Source organism: Chaetura pelagica, unplaced genomic scaffold, assembly GCF_000747805.2.
Source record: "Chaetura pelagica isolate M959 unplaced genomic scaffold, ChaPel_1.0 scaffold108, whole genome shotgun sequence".
Classification (NCBI taxonomy): domain Eukaryota; kingdom Metazoa; phylum Chordata; class Aves; order Apodiformes; family Apodidae; genus Chaetura; species Chaetura pelagica.
Genome location: NW_009970718.1, coordinates 120,138 through 138,874, shown reverse-complemented (window position 1 = coordinate 138,874; position 18,737 = coordinate 120,138). Strand labels below are relative to the sequence as shown.

At 36.7% G+C, this 18,737-nt stretch overlaps 1 protein-coding gene across 1 annotated transcript in view; it reads right to left on the bottom strand.

The window, feature by feature from the left end:
• Positions 1 to 18,737, bottom strand: part of DOCK4 (dedicator of cytokinesis 4) — a 172,069-nt gene that overhangs the window by 90,166 nt on the left and 63,166 nt on the right. Inside the window, exons 14-16 of the mRNA XM_010006294.1 lie at positions 17,477 to 17,602; positions 3,199 to 3,323; positions 225 to 387 (exon numbers count right to left, since the gene is read on the bottom strand). Coding sequence (XP_010004596.1) covers positions 225 to 387; positions 3,199 to 3,323; positions 17,477 to 17,602 — 414 coding nt within the window. The remainder of the gene's footprint in view (positions 1 to 224; positions 388 to 3,198; positions 3,324 to 17,476; positions 17,603 to 18,737) is intronic.

Below are 18,737 nucleotides of genomic sequence, written 5' to 3'. Positions count from 1 at the left end.
GACATGGTGTCTATTTTATCTAATAAAATTTGACTGGTTTCTCCTGGTGTTTAGGCTTTACAAAAGCACCAAGTTCCACCAAGCAGACCTGCAAGCCCAAGAAGCTGGGTCACGAAAGCATTACAGAGGAACTTCATGCAGCTGTCTTTTTTCTAAGATATGGAAACTCATGCTGACTGCAGCTGTAACAAAGAGGACAAGCACAAGTCATGAACAGTACTTACTGGAACAGTGCCGGAATTCACAGCGGATGTGTGCTCCTCTGAATTTATCCACAGGAATAGGAAGTTTCAGCAGTTCAGCCCATCTGGGACCATTGTTATGATAAAGCACAAAGGAATGGTACTCGCTGGCTGGTGGCTCTCCAGAGCCGAATGAGATAAAATCCTAATGAAGAAAAAGTATTGATTAGAGATTAAAGACAGATTCGTTTACTGGTAAGATGTCATCAGAACTGCTCTTACAAGGAAGACTATTTAATATTTACATTCATATCATAAATGCCACATGGTAAAATGCTCAATATCTTTAAACAAAAACAATAGTAACACTTTGTTAATATTTGCCAATTAGAAAAAACTGAAAGAATCAGCCACACCAATGAGAATCAAAGTATTTGATAGAGGGAACTGGGTAATCAGGAAGGCTTAGTCAATGAATGTGGAGTCCTGTTACACATCATGGTCCATCCCATCTTACGCCAAAGAAACAAGAATGTAACTGAGACAAGACCAGCCCAGGCTCAAGACCTTTAACCTTCTGAAACAAGCCTGTAACCCTGCTGCCATCAGTGATATGTCCATGCATGAAAAAAGAAAGAAATAAGGATTTCCTGAATAGGAAGAGGCAAAATATTGGTTACTTTTGGAATAACCAAGATGGTCTCTCCATAGCAAAGTAGACAAATGGATTTTTCTAAGTCCTGACTTGGGAATACCTATTAATTCTCTGTGGGAAAGGTAAGCTGTAGCTTTTCTCCTCAGCAATTATAAGGGATCACCTTTGCACCTCAATATCCTTCCTTTTTGTGTGTGTGTGTGTGTGTGTGTATATATATATAAATATATATATATATATACACACATGTATATATTCATAGACACGTAAAAACATGCATAAATTTCTATGCACAATCTTACTTCACATATATGCACAGGTACACACAATTTGCACCAGACTATTTGTGTCAGCCTTTCTTCATTTTGTCACCCCACAGCCCTCAACATCATGCAGAACATGTGACAAAAGTTCTTTCAGAAAAAAAAAAAAAAAAAGGAAAAAAGAAAGATGCTAAATATGCATGGAAAAGGTTGAAAGACAACAGAAAACTTTTGGTACAGAAAAAAATCTAAGAAACAGTCATCTATAAATAATTCAGTGCCTGTTTGTAAGCTATCACCAGGAGTATACAATCAAATCTTAAGTGAAGGAATATTAGTTTATTATTTTAACCCGCCTGGACGCATTCCTGTGTGATGTGCTCTAGGTGATCCTGCTCTGGCAGGGGGATTGGACTAGATGATCTTTCGAGGTCCCTTCCAACCCCTGAGATTCTGTGATCTTATTGATAAACAAGTGTTTTTTGCATCCAAGATCTCTGATTTTATTTTTTTTTTAAACAGACAAAACCCTGAAAATTATTGAAATTACACATTCTGTGTAATATGTGGAAATGCATACCTACTAAGAATAACTTTTATAACATAAAATCCTACTTCTGCATTTTCCAGCATCTTAATTGAATCATTAGTTATTTGGTTGGCAATTGTAGGTATTTATCTCAATCACATAATCGATCACAGCAGTAGAACAAACACACATTTTATAAAGGTTTTAAGCAAAATAGAAATACTTTAAAAAATCTAAAGACAGCAAAGATAAACATAACCTTTCCAAAGTAATTTTGCAGTCTTCAAACAATGACACAAAATATTATTTACATATTTAAAAATGTATAAAAATTAAATACAGCAAGGAAAAATATACAACAAAGATACCTTTAAAATTTGACCACTACTGTCCACGACATGCATTGTCACTTCCACATTTCTGGCGACACTTTTCCCTCCTTTCTCAAATTCTCCTCTTTCTACAGTGATATATAAATCATTCCTCATTTCACCTATTAAAAAAAAAAACACAAAACAAACACAAGGTGTCCAAATTCAGTTCAACTTGCTCACTTTTTTTCTTTCAGTACTTTACTAAACTTTCATTTTCTCTTCCAAATGTGTGTGTGTGTGTGTGTGTATATATATATAAATATATATATATATATACACACATGTATATATTCATAGACACGTAAAAACATGCATAAATTTCTATGCACAATCTTACTTCACATATATGCACAGGTACACACAATTTGCACCAGACTATTTGTGTCAGCCTTTCTTCATTTTGTCACCCCACAGCCCTCAACATCATGCAGAACATGTGACAAAAGTTCTTTCAGAAAAAAAAAAAAAAAAAGGAAAAAAGAAAGATGCTAAATATGCATGGAAAAGGTTGAAAGACAACAGAAAACTTTTGGTACAGAAAAAAATCTAAGAAACAGTCATCTATAAATAATTCAGTGCCTGTTTGTAAGCTATCACCAGGAGTATACAATCAAATCTTAAGTGAAGGAATATTAGTTTATTATTTTAACCCGCCTGGACGCATTCCTGTGTGATGTGCTCTAGGTGATCCTGCTCTGGCAGGGGGATTGGACTAGATGATCTTTCGAGGTCCCTTCCAACCCCTGAGATTCTGTGATCTTATTGATAAACAAGTGTTTTTTGCATCCAAGATCTCTGATTTTATTTTTTTTTTAAACAGACAAAACCCTGAAAATTATTGAAATTACACATTCTGTGTAATATGTGGAAATGCATACCTACTAAGAATAACTTTTATAACATAAAATCCTACTTCTGCATTTTCCAGCATCTTAATTGAATCATTAGTTATTTGGTTGGCAATTGTAGGTATTTATCTCAATCACATAATCGATCACAGCAGTAGAACAAACACACATTTTATAAAGGTTTTAAGCAAAATAGAAATACTTTAAAAAATCTAAAGACAGCAAAGATAAACATAACCTTTCCAAAGTAATTTTGCAGTCTTCAAACAATGACACAAAATATTATTTACATATTTAAAAATGTATAAAAATTAAATACAGCAAGGAAAAATATACAACAAAGATACCTTTAAAATTTGACCACTACTGTCCACGACATGCATTGTCACTTCCACATTTCTGGCGACACTTTTCCCTCCTTTCTCAAATTCTCCTCTTTCTACAGTGATATATAAATCATTCCTCATTTCACCTATTAAAAAAAAAAACACAAAACAAACACAAGGTGTCCAAATTCAGTTCAACTTGCTCACTTTTTTTCTTTCAGTACTTTACTAAACTTTCATTTTCTCTTCCAAACAAAGGGTAGTATCTCTGACCCACAGTTTATCAGTTTTTCAAATATTAAATAACAACTTTTTTTTTTTTTTCCTAAACAAAGAAAACCAACAAAGCTTCATCCCCATAAAATCCCAAGCGAGGGGCTTTTACTCATCTGCTAGCTCTTTTTGGTCTTTAAAGTGGCATTTCCAGGTATATCCAGTCTGGCATCTAGCTTTACTTAATTTCATTCTAAAGTTTTCTAGTAAAAAACTAGCTTAGCTTATTTTTTTGCTTGATGGAAAGGCTTCTGAGAAATTAAAATCCTCATCAACTCATTCAAATTACAAATCCAATACAGGCGCTACTTAAGTGTTACCTAATACATACAAGTTATTACTTGCTTGAAATGAATGAACTTCTTTGCATGTTCATACATTAACCATAATCAGATCTTCTGAATGAGATCAGTGGTAATTTTTGTTCATACTTGATGAACAGAGAAAATAATTTTTGGTAGTTGGGAGTGGGGGGGAAGAAGCAGTACTGGTGGTGACTGGAATGGCATGATAGGGATGCCCTTGTTCTGTCTGAAAATGCCAAATCTATTTCTAAAAAGTGTAAACTAATGTATCTCCAGACAAACTTTACTAGAACTGCTCAGAATCTATTGTATTTCCCTTGTGAAACACCAGAAAAATGAAGGATGAAAAGCACCATAATTAGGAGCATTTCTAAAATTCTAATTTCTAGATCTGGTAGAAAAAGAAATTGAGATTAAGTGAAATGCAAGTTCAGCATAATGGAAACATCCCATTTTAATAAAGCAGATTTTCCGTGAGCACTGGTGAAAAGAAATCAAGTATGACTGCTTCATGTATTATAGGTGTACCACTTAGAAGTCATATATGAAATGGGTAAAATTAATTAAAACATATGTAACTGATAAACAATCAGTGCATTTCCAATTTTTTGCTTCATTTTAATGTGCAAGAACTTGAACTTTCCAGGATATTCTCATGTTTCACATTTCTTGCATTTATTTTACAGCATGCAAATCTGCAGGGATTTTGAAGTACCACAAATACTGATCTTGATACAATCTTCTAATATTTTACAACATTATTCCATCACTGTATGCAAAGTTGTTACATGATTCCTCCAAAGGACAATCTAAATCATTGTACCAAGTGGAAAAAAAAAAATTGTTGTAAGAGGAAACTGCTATATTATCAATTCTTCAAGAGCCACGCCTATAAAAAAAAAAGGGTGGGGTGTGGAATCTGCTACTGTAATTACCTTATTATTAATAATCTTCTGAAACTAATATGGACAGAGGCTAGAGTACAGCTAGACAGAATGAACAGAAACAAATACCAGGACCAAGTGGTATTCACTTCAGTTTTCTGTGAAGTCAAGGATGAAACCACTGAATTGCTAATAATTGCGTGCAATCATTGAATCAATCTCTTGTTTGTGGTGGGAACCAGGTTCAAAATAAGCAAAAGGTGGTGGTTATTCAGATAGTGGACAGCAATGCTTGTAAAAAAAAACCCAAAACAAACAAAAAACCACAAAAGCAATCTCAAAACATAAAACAAGCACAAATTAAAACCCTTCCAAAGGATGTTGTGATTGTGAGAAATGTATAAGGGTTCAAAGGAAAGAACTGAAAAGTTGTGGAAGGAATATCCACTAAAGAATATGAAACAGATGATCACAAGCAGCTCATCAAATCCCTTGAGCTGCAAACAGCTGGAGGCTGAGAGAGCACTGGGGGAGAGAGATGGTGGTGGCAATTACCATACATGAATATATGTATGCTCAGTTCTTACTTTTCCTTAGGTGTCTGTTTACAACACTCATCTAGACAGACCCTTAACGCTATCTGTATGTTTATTCAGGTCACAAAATTACCCTTAAGACTACTAGATTCAGATTATTTCTACATTTCAGCAATCTTTTATTATAAAAGTTTTAGAAGTTACAACAATTTTGTCACCAAACAGCATGCAATATGTTGAACCCTTGCTTAGCATAAGCTTATGTTAGGATTAGCTCTAGTTAGTGAGGGCAGTTTGTCACTTTCAAGAGTCACATTCAGAAAAAATTACAACACCCCAAAATCAAAAGGAGAAGATTTGTTATGTAACTGCTTTTAGCACTGAACTTCTAGTTCAGCAACTTCTCTTTAAAGGTTAACATGCATTCTACATGCATTTGTGTGGCATTTTTATTTATCAGCAAGGAATTACTTCTGCTTTTCAAGTTATCTTCACAGAAACATAACTAAAAAACCATTTCCAACACAAATTTCATTACTCAGACCAGTTACAACCCAGTGAAAACCATATTTTCTTCCTTTTTAAAAAGAGTAAACTGTACAGAATTTAGAATCATAGAATCACAGAATGTATGGGGTTGGAAGGAATCTCTAAAGATCATCTAGTCCAGCCCTGCCTGCAGTGCACAGGGACCTTTTTGACCAGATCAGGTTGCTCAGAGCCTCATCAAGCCTGACCTTGAATGTTTCCAGAGATGGGGTCTCCACCACACCTCTGGGCAACCTGTTCCAGTGCTTTATCACCCTCATTGAAAATAACTTCTTCCTAATGTCTAATCAAAATCTACCCTGCTCTAGTTTAAGGCCATTGCCCCTTGTCCTATCACTACACCCCCTTGTAAAACCAGCCTTCCCCAGATTTCCTGTAGGCTCCTTTCAAGTACTGGAAGGCTGCTATAAGGTCTCCCCAGAGCCTCCTCCTCACTAGGCTGAAAAATTCCACCTTTCTCAGCCTGTCTTCATAGGAGAGGTGCTCTAGCCTTCTGGTAATTTTTGTGGCCCTTCTCTGGACTCATTCCAATAGGTTCATGTCCCTGTTGTGTTGAGGACTCCAGAGACTGTACACAGCACTCCAGGTGGGGTCTTACAAGAGCAGAGCTGAGGGGCAGAATCACCTCCCCGGCCCTGCTGGCCACACTTCTTTTGATGCAGCCCACGATGTGACTGGCCCTCTGGGCTGCGAGGGCACATTTTTTGGACATTTACACGTGCACATTGAGTGCATATTTAATTAAAATTACACTGGAACAGGTTGCTCAGAGAAGTTACAGATGCTCTATCATTGCCAATGTTCAAAGTCAGGTTGGATGTGACTTTGAGGAACCCTATGAGCTGAAAGATGACCTCCTTGCTCATGGCAGGGCAGAGATGATGACCTTTAAAGATAAAGATGATCTTTAAAGGCCCCTTCCAATCCAAATGATTCTATTATTTCATTGAAAAATATGAAAGCTTTTCTAAAATAAGTAATCAGAGCTTCAAAGAAGTTAAGCAGGCTTTCAAAAACAATGTCTGCATTTTAAGTTGTTCTTTATAAAATCCAAACTAATTGAATTTCACCTTTTTAACTGCAAGATGGAATCAAATAATAGGGAAAAGAAGACATGGAAGTAGGATGTATTTTCACAAATATTGTCCTCTTCTCTTACAGAACCTTGTAATCAGTATCATGAGAAGACAGTTCAGATGAATTTTATCCTGATCTACATCCATTCAGAAAGCTTGACTCTGTTTTTAATGTCTCAGAGCAAATGAAGACATGTGGCTGACATTATTGCAAGAAAGTGCTACATTTTCTCCATTACCATGGAAAGCAAATTAAATACAAGAGGAGACCAAGCCTCTCACACTATATGAAGAATAATGGAAATTGGTAGAAAAGCAGAAGGGAGATAAATGGAGTAGACTGGAAAATCAAACAAAAAGAATGTAAACTATGGGCTATATATCAAGGATGTGGTCTGCATCAGGCACTACTCAGCACCCTATTATTTCACCTATTTGGCTAATCAGAACCAGATTTTTAAGTATTTAAAGGTACAGATTGAAGCACTCCTACAAGAGCTTCTACTACGAAGTGAGGGCTAAAGCTATATGGAAATCAAAGTTCTACAGAATTTAATAAAAACATGTACAGCTGCAGTGATGTGGATGGTTATACAGCTTTAACTTTCCTGTGCAGCACAAGTGTTCAGTGCATATTCTGCTGGGACATTTACTGTTGTAAGTGAATTTAATTGTGTGTGAAAAGTGCTGAACTGAAATGTCTGGATTGCTAAATCAAAATGCGTACAGCACAGCATTGGCAGTACCTGCCTCTTCATATGGTCCTGCCAATATATTTCAGCTTTGGCCTGGCCAAAAATATCTTGAAAGCACTAATTATAGTGCTGAGAGAGGAAGAACTCCAAACCCTTCCTGCCCCAGATGCAGGTGATAACCACACACATTACAGCTCAAGATTTCTGACCTAAGAAGAAACAGAAGAAGCTTCATTACTTCAATCCAACTAGCAATGAGGTATCCAAGGCCTGAACAGGAAAGAAGGACAGAGACCTGATCAGCATCAATTACATGAAAGAGGCAATTACAAGGAGTGGAAGGAAAGGCCAATTAAAGTTGAAAAAAACAGCAAGACAGACTGCTGAAGCACAGACTCAGCTAATGGCAGTCACCCTTCCTGAACCTGCCAACTATACAGCACAAATTTTGAATAATCAGTAAAGAGAAAACAGCCAGGAGTAATTTGCAGGTTGGAAATGGCAATGCATGCTCAGGGGTCCTATTATCTCCACCATGCAGTCTCATTATTGGAAGGCTCTCTTTCCTTCATAGACAGGAGGCTACATCATCACTACTCAGGGCCTGCTGCTGCTCACAGGGTGTACCCCCAGCTGTAGGAACTATGTGCAAGCTGCTCCCTGCTCCCAGTGGCTTGAATGCTCCCACGGAACCTCAGGTGACAGGGACAACACAGGCAATCACTAGTAGAGGGAAGATCCGATCAGGACAAGGATCAGAACATTTGCATGAATGTATTATTTGTTTCTAAATTTTTCTAGAAATGTTTGTACCTAATGAGTCAAAGTAATGATCTTTCATCACAAAACTTTTTTAAACATACACTGAGGAAGCTGTGAATTACAACTGCACCACGGATATTACAACAACATGATTTTTCTTGTATTCCAACCACATTTAGAACTGTAGAATTTCTTGTAGCATATTAATAAAGAACAAGGTTTTCAAGCTGAAGATAGCTGTCAAATATCACAGGTACTTGTCTTTGTTAGAAAGAAGAGAGTTTAGTTTGCCAGCTATCCTTGAAAAGCTTTCTAGTAAAATAAATTCCAATTTGGTTATTTAGTACTGTAAAAAAACACAGTGTAATTGTATTTGAACAAGACAGCATCTCTCACAGTTGTAGCTTTCAGTGTGCAAATCTAAACTGTGCTGACAGCAGCCACTCATCTAAAAGGAATCACACAGAACTCACTAGGAGCTTTTGTTAGGAACTGCTTTTTTTGAAGTTTTGCTTAGAATGATAGGTTCTTTAGAACTATGAATTGAAAGGGAGCAGAAAACATTATTTTTCTTAGAAAAAGCCCCTCTTCATTTACATCTCTGTAAAATGCAAGCTAATGAGTTGCTTTGTTTTATACCCTAAACATGACTTGAACAGATCTTAAAACAATTTCAATTGTAAGGACTGAAAATCTCTAGATGTGGCACAGACAAAAAGTAGTATCCAGGATGTAAATCTTGCAGATGCAAAATGTTTTTGAGAAAAGCTCCACAGAATACTTTGTAGAACAAGACAAGAGCTGTGTAGTTCCTGGTAGTGGAGTGATCTCCAAAAAAAGACACAGAAGGTGATTTTAACTTGAGGATAGAGCTAGGGATCCTTAGTCCACCTTGCCTCCTACCCTTCGAGTCAATCCATGCTATGCCTTTTAGCAGCTAGGACGTTCCATATGCTCTATCCATGCAGATATACTGACAATAACAAGCAAAAAAAAAAAAAAAGATAAAAGACAAGGGCAGAAAAACTTCCATTCCCTTTTTAGCCCAGTAAATTTGGAACTGGCAAAGCTAAAATTAGGATAAGAAGAAGCAGTTTAAAGAAACACAGGGAACAAGACAGAAGAGCTCAGTTCAAAAGAAGGTGGCCCTTTGTCTGGGTGATACAGCACTGCCCACCAGCACAATGCCTAAATATCAACAAATTACACAACAAGCTGTTCATATATGTGCAGCAGTCACAGCCTGGAGGTTGTAAATAGTTTACCTATCAAAATATATGTGTTAATTAATATATACTTTGGTGAGGTCAGAAGAGATTAAGGCCTGCAATACTATAACAATATTAAACTCTTGTTAATGCCTTTCTGGCAGTTGAACTTTGATGTTTTCATAGAATCACAGAATGGTTTGTCTTGGAAGGGACCTTTAAAGGTTACCTAGCTCAGCCCCCTGAAGTGAGACGTGACATCTTCAAATAGATCAGATTGTTCAGAGCCCCATCCAACCTGACGTCGAACAATTCCAGGGATGAGGCATCTGAAACCTCTCTGGGTAACCATGAGTATTGTAAAAAATTTCTTCCTTACCTCTAGTCTGAATCTGTCCTTTTTTAGTTTAAAAACACTACCCCTGTCATGGTAGGCCCTGCTAAAATTTTATCCCCAATCTTTCTTACAGACCCCTTTAAGCACTGAAAGGTCTCCGAAGCTGAACAAGCCACCTCTCCCAGCCTGTCTTCATACGAGAGGTGTTCCAGCCCTCTGGTCATCTTTGTGGTCCTCAACTGGACCCACTTGAACAGATCCATGTTTTTACTGTGCTGAGTGCTCCAGACCTGTAAGCAGTACTGCAGGTGGGGTCTCATCAGAGCTCAACAGAGGCACAGAACCACCTCTCTTGACCTGCTGACCATGCTTCTTTTGCTGCAGCCCACGACATGGTTGGCTTTCTGAGCTGCAGGTGCACACTGCTGGCTCATTTCCAGCTTTTCATCCACCAGTACCCCCATGTCCTTCCCCACAGGGTTGCTCTCAATTTCTTCATCCCCCAGCCTGTATTAATACTGCGGGTTGTCCTGGTCCAGGTACAGGACCTTGCACATGGCCTTGTTGAAACCAATGAGGTTCACCGTGGGCCCACATACAAAACTTGTCCAGGTCCCTCTGGATGGCATCCTGGCCCTCACGCTTGCCAACCTCATCACTCAGCTTGGTGCCATCTGCAAACTTGATGCCACTGTATATGTCATTGATAAAGATATTAAACAGTACTGGTCCCAGTAAGGACACCTGAGGGACACCACTCATCACTGATCCCTACCTGGCTGTTGACACTGAGCCACTGACCCCTCTGGCTGCAACCATGCAATCAATTTCTCATCTGTCAAATCTATATATTGACCAACTGACAGAGAAGAATGTTGGGGGGACTGTCAAAGGCCTTACAGAAGTCCAGATAGACAACATTTGTAGCTCTTCCCTTGTGCAGTCCTTGTCATTCCATTGTAGACAGACACAAGGTTGGTCAGGCAAGACTTGTCCTTGGTGAAGCCATGCTGGCTATAGAAGCTTGTATTATTCTTTGCATCCTTTGCCAAGTTTAACTCCAGCTGCTCCCTGGCGTTCCTGACCCTATCCCTACACAACCAGGCAATGTCCCTATATTCTTCCGAAGATAACCTATTCCTGCTTCCACCGCTTATGCATTTCCTTCTTGCCTTTTAGTTTGACCAGCACCTCTTTACTCAGCCACTGCAGTCTCTTGTCTTCCTTTCCAGATTTCTTACATGTGATCCAGAGTTGCATTTAAGTACACAAAATTTAAGGTAAGCAATTTGGCATCATGCATAGTACAGAATGGCAGCCTTAAGGAGATCAGCTCAGGAGGATACAGGTACACTGCTCTTCACAAAGACTTTAATAACTGTAGGAAGTGAAATCCCATTATTAAAACAATTACTTTTTTGTTTTGCATTGTAGAAGATACCAGAAGGCTTACTAGCAAATGTATTCAAAACTTTCAAGAAATGGGACAAATCTTATTGATGTGCTTGAAGCTGCCAGTAAATGTGTGTCAGATGTAAAGACCATGACAACCACCAGCCAGCTGTCTTTTCAGTGCTCTCTCCCCATATAGCAATACCTCGACATCTCCATTACTTTGGTATTTGCAGGAAGTTTTTGCATATACTCAAAATAATCACTATTTATGAGTAATAGTCATATGTGACTGAAGAATGATAAAACGTTGTACTGGCTGCTTAAATATATACATACAAAGAAGAGGTCTGAGATTAGGACCCCCTGGGTGATACTTGACAAAAACTTTTTTTAGGGTGAGGTATGTGTCTGTGGATAAGTGTATGACAGGCAGGCAGAAAGAAATAAGACCATTTATATTCTTTATATACTGCTAGCTAGTTTTTATATTATCGCTGATACTCTGATACTGATGCTCTTTATATAAGGCAACCATTAGTAAAACCGCATGTGTTTGAATTCTGTGAGCACTGGTGACTTTTAAGTAAACTCTGGCATTTAAATCAGAGATGAATAAACACATTCCTTTTCTCAATCACCCTACCATCCTTCTTCAACAGAACATTATCTGCATTTTCAGCTTTATTATAGAAACTCTCAAAAAGCCCTAAGAAACACTGATCAGAAAACAACTGATTAAGCAAATTAAATGTCCTTTATGAGGGATTGTCAAACTGTAATATTTTCAGTTGGATTGTAGATCTACCATGTCAGACCAAACTGCTGTGACTTCTTTTTGCTCTTTTAAAAATGAGATGTAAAACAAATTTATTTGAACAAGTGCGGAATAGAAAACTTCCAAGCTTTTTAACAGGAAATTTTGACCTGTTGACTTTCTGTAATTTCAATATAAAGAAAATATTCCCACTAAAATTTTGAAAGACCATTCTACAGAGCTAAAGCATAAACTCCTTAGTTTGCCGGCGCTCCTTATCTGGTTTATTGAAGAAAGACTTTCAAGCCATAACTATCCTTGTACACACTGCCCATGCATCACCACTGCTTATTTGTAAAAGAAAGCCAGATTACTCATTCAAATACTATAAACTACAGACAAACTTTTTCCCCATTCTCCATTTCCAGAGACTTCAAAACAAGACAAATCAAGAGAAGTCCAAGTAAATTCTGGGTTTTCTTCCCTTTCCATAGTTCCTTTTTCTTTTTCCTTCAGTTCCTAATGAACCAAGATAATAAGACAGGGAACATGGGAAGGAGAAGGAAAACAATACTAAAGTCCTTTGCACTTGCCTAACCAAATATGTAGTCATGTATCAGTATCTTTGTTTTCTCTAGTGACTTGTAGAAATGATAATAACTTTGGTAGATAGAATCAAAGCTTTGAAAAAGAATTAAAACAGGATTTGGAAAGGAAAGGATATTAGCTATAGAGTACTACAGTTTTGTGAAAGGTCAAATATTGCTTAAACATATTTTATGTAACTCATATATCCAGGCAGTATTACTTTCAGTAATTAAAAATACATGTATCTGGATTCTTGGAAATCAGAACAGCAAACAATGGCAGGTGTGATATTTAGGCTGCTTGCACTCCATACAAGATAAAGAAGATTAGAAAAATTCATACCACTGCTCTGGGACACAAATGTGTGTCAAGCATATTTCTCTTAGAATCAACAGCTCTTTATGAAGTCTAAGCTCACTGACAGATACAGACACTTACCATGATGGAGAGAACAGATTCCATAGCTTTCTTTACATTTTTTGCTCTCCAGACTCTTATTCTAAGCTTTGAAAGAAGGAATATGCTTCTAATCAAAATCCCATCACTGAAAAAGGCATATCTTCACAAGCACAGCATCTTGTGAGATCATTTGTATAAAAAGATAAAGATTCTAGTTCTAGTTTCATTTTAAAAGCTTCTGAAAATAGAAAGTAAGAAAAACTGGAGAGTGTGTGCTTGCATATGAAAAGAGGAAAAGAACTTTAAATAAACCAGATGAAGGAATAATGAGTATATCCAATAGCTTTCCAAGACAGGATTCTGATGAAATTCAACTGGACAGCTCAAGGACATCTAATGAAGTTAGAAGTTGAGAAATGCAAAGCAATGTATATATGACGGTAAAAAATCTAAGTAATCTTTTCCTAAATTAAGCCTATGAAAGCTTGATGTAGGAAAATTAAAAGCACGTCAACATCCTGGGGAGCTCATTCTATCTGCTGAATGAGCAGAAATTGCAAAAAAAAAAAAAAGAATGAACATTGAGAAACAAAATGCAACTTTTATTGTTTGACAAGTATGTCTGAAAGTATGAAAATTCCATTACAGAAGTTAACACTGCAGCTTCATGTAGAGGCCTTGGCTATGTTTGTTGCAAAATTCTATCATGGGATTAGAAAAGGAATGAGTTGAATTACAGATACCAGCATTATAGACCCTTCCAAGCTTACATACAAGAAGAACAATGGTCAATGCATTATCATTGTACTGACTCATCAATTCTTTAATTTCTTCTAATATCATAAGTGTTTAATAACTTGAATGAACAGGAAAAAATATAAACAATGTTCTCAACTCAGAACAACTGGTGGTCAGATCTCAACAGTGGTAATGCCACCAGTTCAGATCATAAGCTGTTATCTCTAGCTAATTGATATCCACCTATGAAAATCTGTTGAGATATCAGCCAACAGGCCAGTTGTTTATACATTGCATTCTGAAGGCAAGCTGTTGTTCTGTAGCAAATACAGAGACTTTCAGAATTGTATCTATAGCTGTTTTAAATAATAGTAATACTCTTTGATATTCTAGACAAAGCTGCACAGAGTTCATTTGTAGGTAAAGGCCCAGAAAGTAAGGGTGGGACCTCACTGAATTGTTTTGTGAAAAAAGGATTCCACAGAAAGACATGAGATTACTTTATGTGCTAGTGTTTCGCACTGAATGGATTTTGCTTTTGAATGTACCAAGTGGTCAAGAAAACTACTACCAGTAATAGACTTGGCACTATTATGAAAGTATAGCTTAAATAAAGTATAGCAGATGTGCCTCTGGCCTGATAAGCACAAGAAAGGAAGATGTGCACCTATATGGAAGCTTACCACATGATAGTTTAGAGTCTGTTTACAAACAGGAGTCCTAGCGGGGAGCTATGGCTCCTCCAGTAAGTCCTCATTTAGACAAACCGCTCTGCTAGGGTTTATTTCAACTTTTAAAATCCCAGAGAAATTATCAAGCTTCTTTATGGAATAAGATAACTTCCACAAAGATGTGAAAGAATATGTACATGGATATGTACTAGAACACATAAGCATATGCAGCATTGATGTTATGCACTGATGTAGATGCAGTAAGTCAAATTTGGAAACAGTTTCTGTAAGAGTGAATAACATAAAACAGAAAAAAAAAACAACTGGTAGAAGAATAGATAGAAAAATACAACAGCTTTCAGGTTCCATCACCTATTATGTACATTAATCTAACTTCAAGTGCTGCATAAAAGTATAGTATGTTTGTAAATATTAAATGCTACATTTTATATATAATAATACGGTTGTCTGCCCTTTCAGAAAATGGTAGACACAAAAATTTAGGGTGTAAGCACAGTTGCCCTTTGATGCTGTACAAATCTTTCCAAGAATACTGGCTTGTGCATCTGCATACTGCCACACTGGGATACTGGAAAGGAGTTTTTATTAGTGATTGCATAGTCTGCCCTTGAATCTTGGTTAAGACTAAAAAAAGCACACTGATTAGTCTCACTAGATGCCACTTCCAATGCCTTCTTTTGTCAGCCAGACGAAAGTGAGCTACTTATTTCACAGACTTTTAAAACTGTATATGCTTTTTTCTAGCCATCTACCTCATTTCCTAAAACACTTGGGAGTTCTTCATTAAAAAAATTCCACGGGTCCTGGAAAGAGCATTTTGTGGCTTCATCCTGTCAGACTCCAGTGACATAAGAAGCACTGCTCTATAAAAACATCCATCATTATTGCCAAGAAAATTCTGGTTTGGCATGTGCGCTGATCCTAGTTACTTTTAACAGCAAAACCTCCAAAAAGAAAAGGATTGATACGAAAAACAAAGGTCAGAGAGAGTTAAAATACACCAGAATAGTAGAGAGACTCAAAATATGGCATTTATAAAAGAGATACTGCAGTTTAGCAGCATGAAGTATTTCTTATTGAATAATTCAAGAGAGTCTGATTCAGGAACCTAACCTAAGTGCTAATTAGCAACAGCAACATGCTTACTTTCAACAAAAAATTAAAATAAGATCTAATTAATGACCATTTCCAGTGGCAAAAGATGAAGTTTTCTAATTTATCTCTGAAAAAAAAAAGAAAAAGATGCTAGCAGAGAAACAAAATGAAAGGGGAGCTTTAAAAGACAAAAGCATTTCAAAGGTTAGTTTCCTGCAGGCATTTCAGAGCCCAGGGCATTCTGCTCTGTTTAGCCCTTGAAACTCATCATTGCAAGACTGAGATTATTATTTCTCTTTATGAGAAATCTCTTCTATGCCAGTAAACATTTTGTAAATTGATGTGTGCATATATCTGGACTGAAAAAGCAGCACCACAGAACCTATATATTATTTTTAACTAAAAAAAGGACAAACTGAGCCTGCACAATGCTTTGAAACTGAGTTGAGAAACTCCTCCAGCAGCTGATGACACAGTACTCTGCTATAACATGTGCTTTGTGGTTTAGTACATGACATTATTTCACAACTGAAAAGTGAGGGGATTCAAGACCTATTTATAGAACTTAGAAAGTTCGATAGCACAGAGCAGAAGGTCACTAAATCACAGATAAATGGAGAAAGATTTCTTAATGAGAGTTATAGTGTTCTCAGTAAAACTGCTTGCACTGGTATAAGCCATGTTATCTATAATATTGACTTGATTCAAATTACTAATCCAACAGCAATACAACAAATAAACCCTAGCTAATAAGCCATAAAATTTCAATTTAATGCTTCCATTAGACATCCATCTTTAATGTACTTTTGAATTAAATGGTACCTGACTCATGCATTTTATTGTTCAAAATACTGCAGTGGCAGCAGCACAGCATTATCATAATAATGCTAAAACTGTTTTATTAACTTGTGTTCTGTGCATGCTTTAAGTGATTAGCAGTACTAATCAAGGATACAGAAGGACAGATGTTTAATTGGCAGTAAGAACACAAGTGAATTCTTCAGTTGTCACATTTCAGGCAGAAGTTCAAGAGAAATACACAGTTGGAGTCGAGTCTCATTACTGAGTTTTATATGCCTATTTAAGACCTCCTTGATAAGTGAGGTATTGAAGCTTATTTATTCTTGCCTCAGAACCTTAGTTTACTTCTCATTTAGGTACACAGGAATGCAAAGACAGATCTTTATAAGAAGGTAGTCTCAACTAAAAATCTGCAAGTCATGAGGATGATTTACATTTGGAGAGTCAAGGCATTGCTCGTGGACTCAGCTGAAACTAAGATCTGTGCTTCTCCCTGCAATGTTGCTCAGCACCAAAACATTATAATCATGCCAAACTTGTCTGCTTCCAGGTATGCTTTTCTTTTAAAGAGACATTTACCTTGTAATTTCCAGCAAGCCATTAAACTTAAAAAAAAAATTCATTTCAGGGACCAAACTATAGATATTACTGCAATCTTCTCTCTATATTTGCTTCTTCAAATTCATATTGATGCATTCTTTCCACCTTCATTAGTATCTGTTTAAGTATGTGCATAATTTGTCATACAATACAATAAAAATGAAGTCTGGACCTCCCTGTTGTTATCCATTTCCAATATTTTCATTTCCAGTATTTGAGACAGAAACCTGGTGAAACCAGAAGCTTTACAGTGTCAGTGAAATTCTATGCATCCTCATTTTGAAAGCTACTAGCTTCTAAGAACATAATGTTCTGCTAGTCACTTCTTTCTCTGCATAGAGCAGAGCAGTCTTCCATTCAGTCATCTTCACTTCTATAAAGTGGGCTTCCATCTCAAAATGGCTGTTATGGGTGTATGCCCTTTTGACATAATAATTATACAGTGTATAACGCAATGGGGCCACTGGGACACAGTTTTCTTCTATCAATCTGAGGAAAACTAACATAAAAGTCTCTGGAAAAGCTTAAGAATACAGTAAGCAGCTGAAAACTAAGTAATTTCTCATTAGGATTTTCTTCTGCTCCTTAGTGAGTTTTTTCTTTTCAACTTACCAGGCATGATAATATTGGAGAAACCTAGTTTCCTTGTTATGGACACTCCATGGGTAAACATGGATGTATACTCTCTCCTAATTTGTTCTATGTCTCCATGAAGCAACTGAAGAGAAACTGCCAGGCCTGAAAATTAAGAGAAAAATATAGGAAAATAAGACATTCGAACAAATTATGGTCATCACTACTTATTCAAAATTATATATACTTGTAAACCTGTACATATTCCCTAGAACTCAGAAAATTGAGAGGAGTTCAGTAATACCAAGCCAACCCATGTAAAATTTTCCATGTATTTCGGAAGAGTACCAGTACACAGAAATCAATAAACACTTGGAAACAGCTACCCATGACAAAGCATTAGCAAATTATTACTCATGTATAATTGAACTACAGTGACATCAAAATTATCTCAGTAGGAATGGACTGAGGTCTTAACTGGAAAAATAATTAGAAAAATGTTAATTGAAATAAATGCCAATCAGTAATATTTGCTACCATTTCAATTTCTCACTTCCTTCAACACAAGGAAGGTGCTGCCTTCGTTAGTATGCAAGAAAAGGTTCAAACAGAATGGTCCCCTTCTATGGGAGAAACATGGAAGTCTCATTACAATGCATCCCTTAAGCTGATACAAAGTTATAAAAGTTACTAATCCAAAACCAGAAGCAACAAATTCTAATAAACATATTTTTTTTTACTCAGGCATGGTAATTTCATAGTGACTGAAAGTACAACTTTTTTTCAATAATCATCAGATGTAATCAACCATGCTCTTTCTAATGCTTGCTACAAGACATGCAAAATGCAAGGAACCCAAGAAAGAATAACTTTCTCTACTATATATATGCAGTATACAAATAAATTGCAAACAGTACACATCAATATTGGAGGTTGGATTAGATACTCTTTAAAGATCCCCTCCAAGCCAAACCATTCTATGATTCTATAACAGCTGAGATTAACAAACAGAACAGGCATGTATTTCAGTTATTTCAAATATCATCACTGAGGCAAGTGTCAGGATGATAAAGCTTGTAACGATTAATCTTCCCTGACCTTCAACATTACTACTATAGCCTGTCACGTTTCAACATGAAGATCAAGGAGAAGATAAGAACAAACTCCTCACACACAATGTACAACTAGAGATAAACAGACAACTTGGGAGAGACATAATTAACTTTAGATTAAGCTTAAGTAAATAACAGGTACACACAGACTGAACAAGGTCGATCAGTCCTTTGCACTTTGGAAGAAA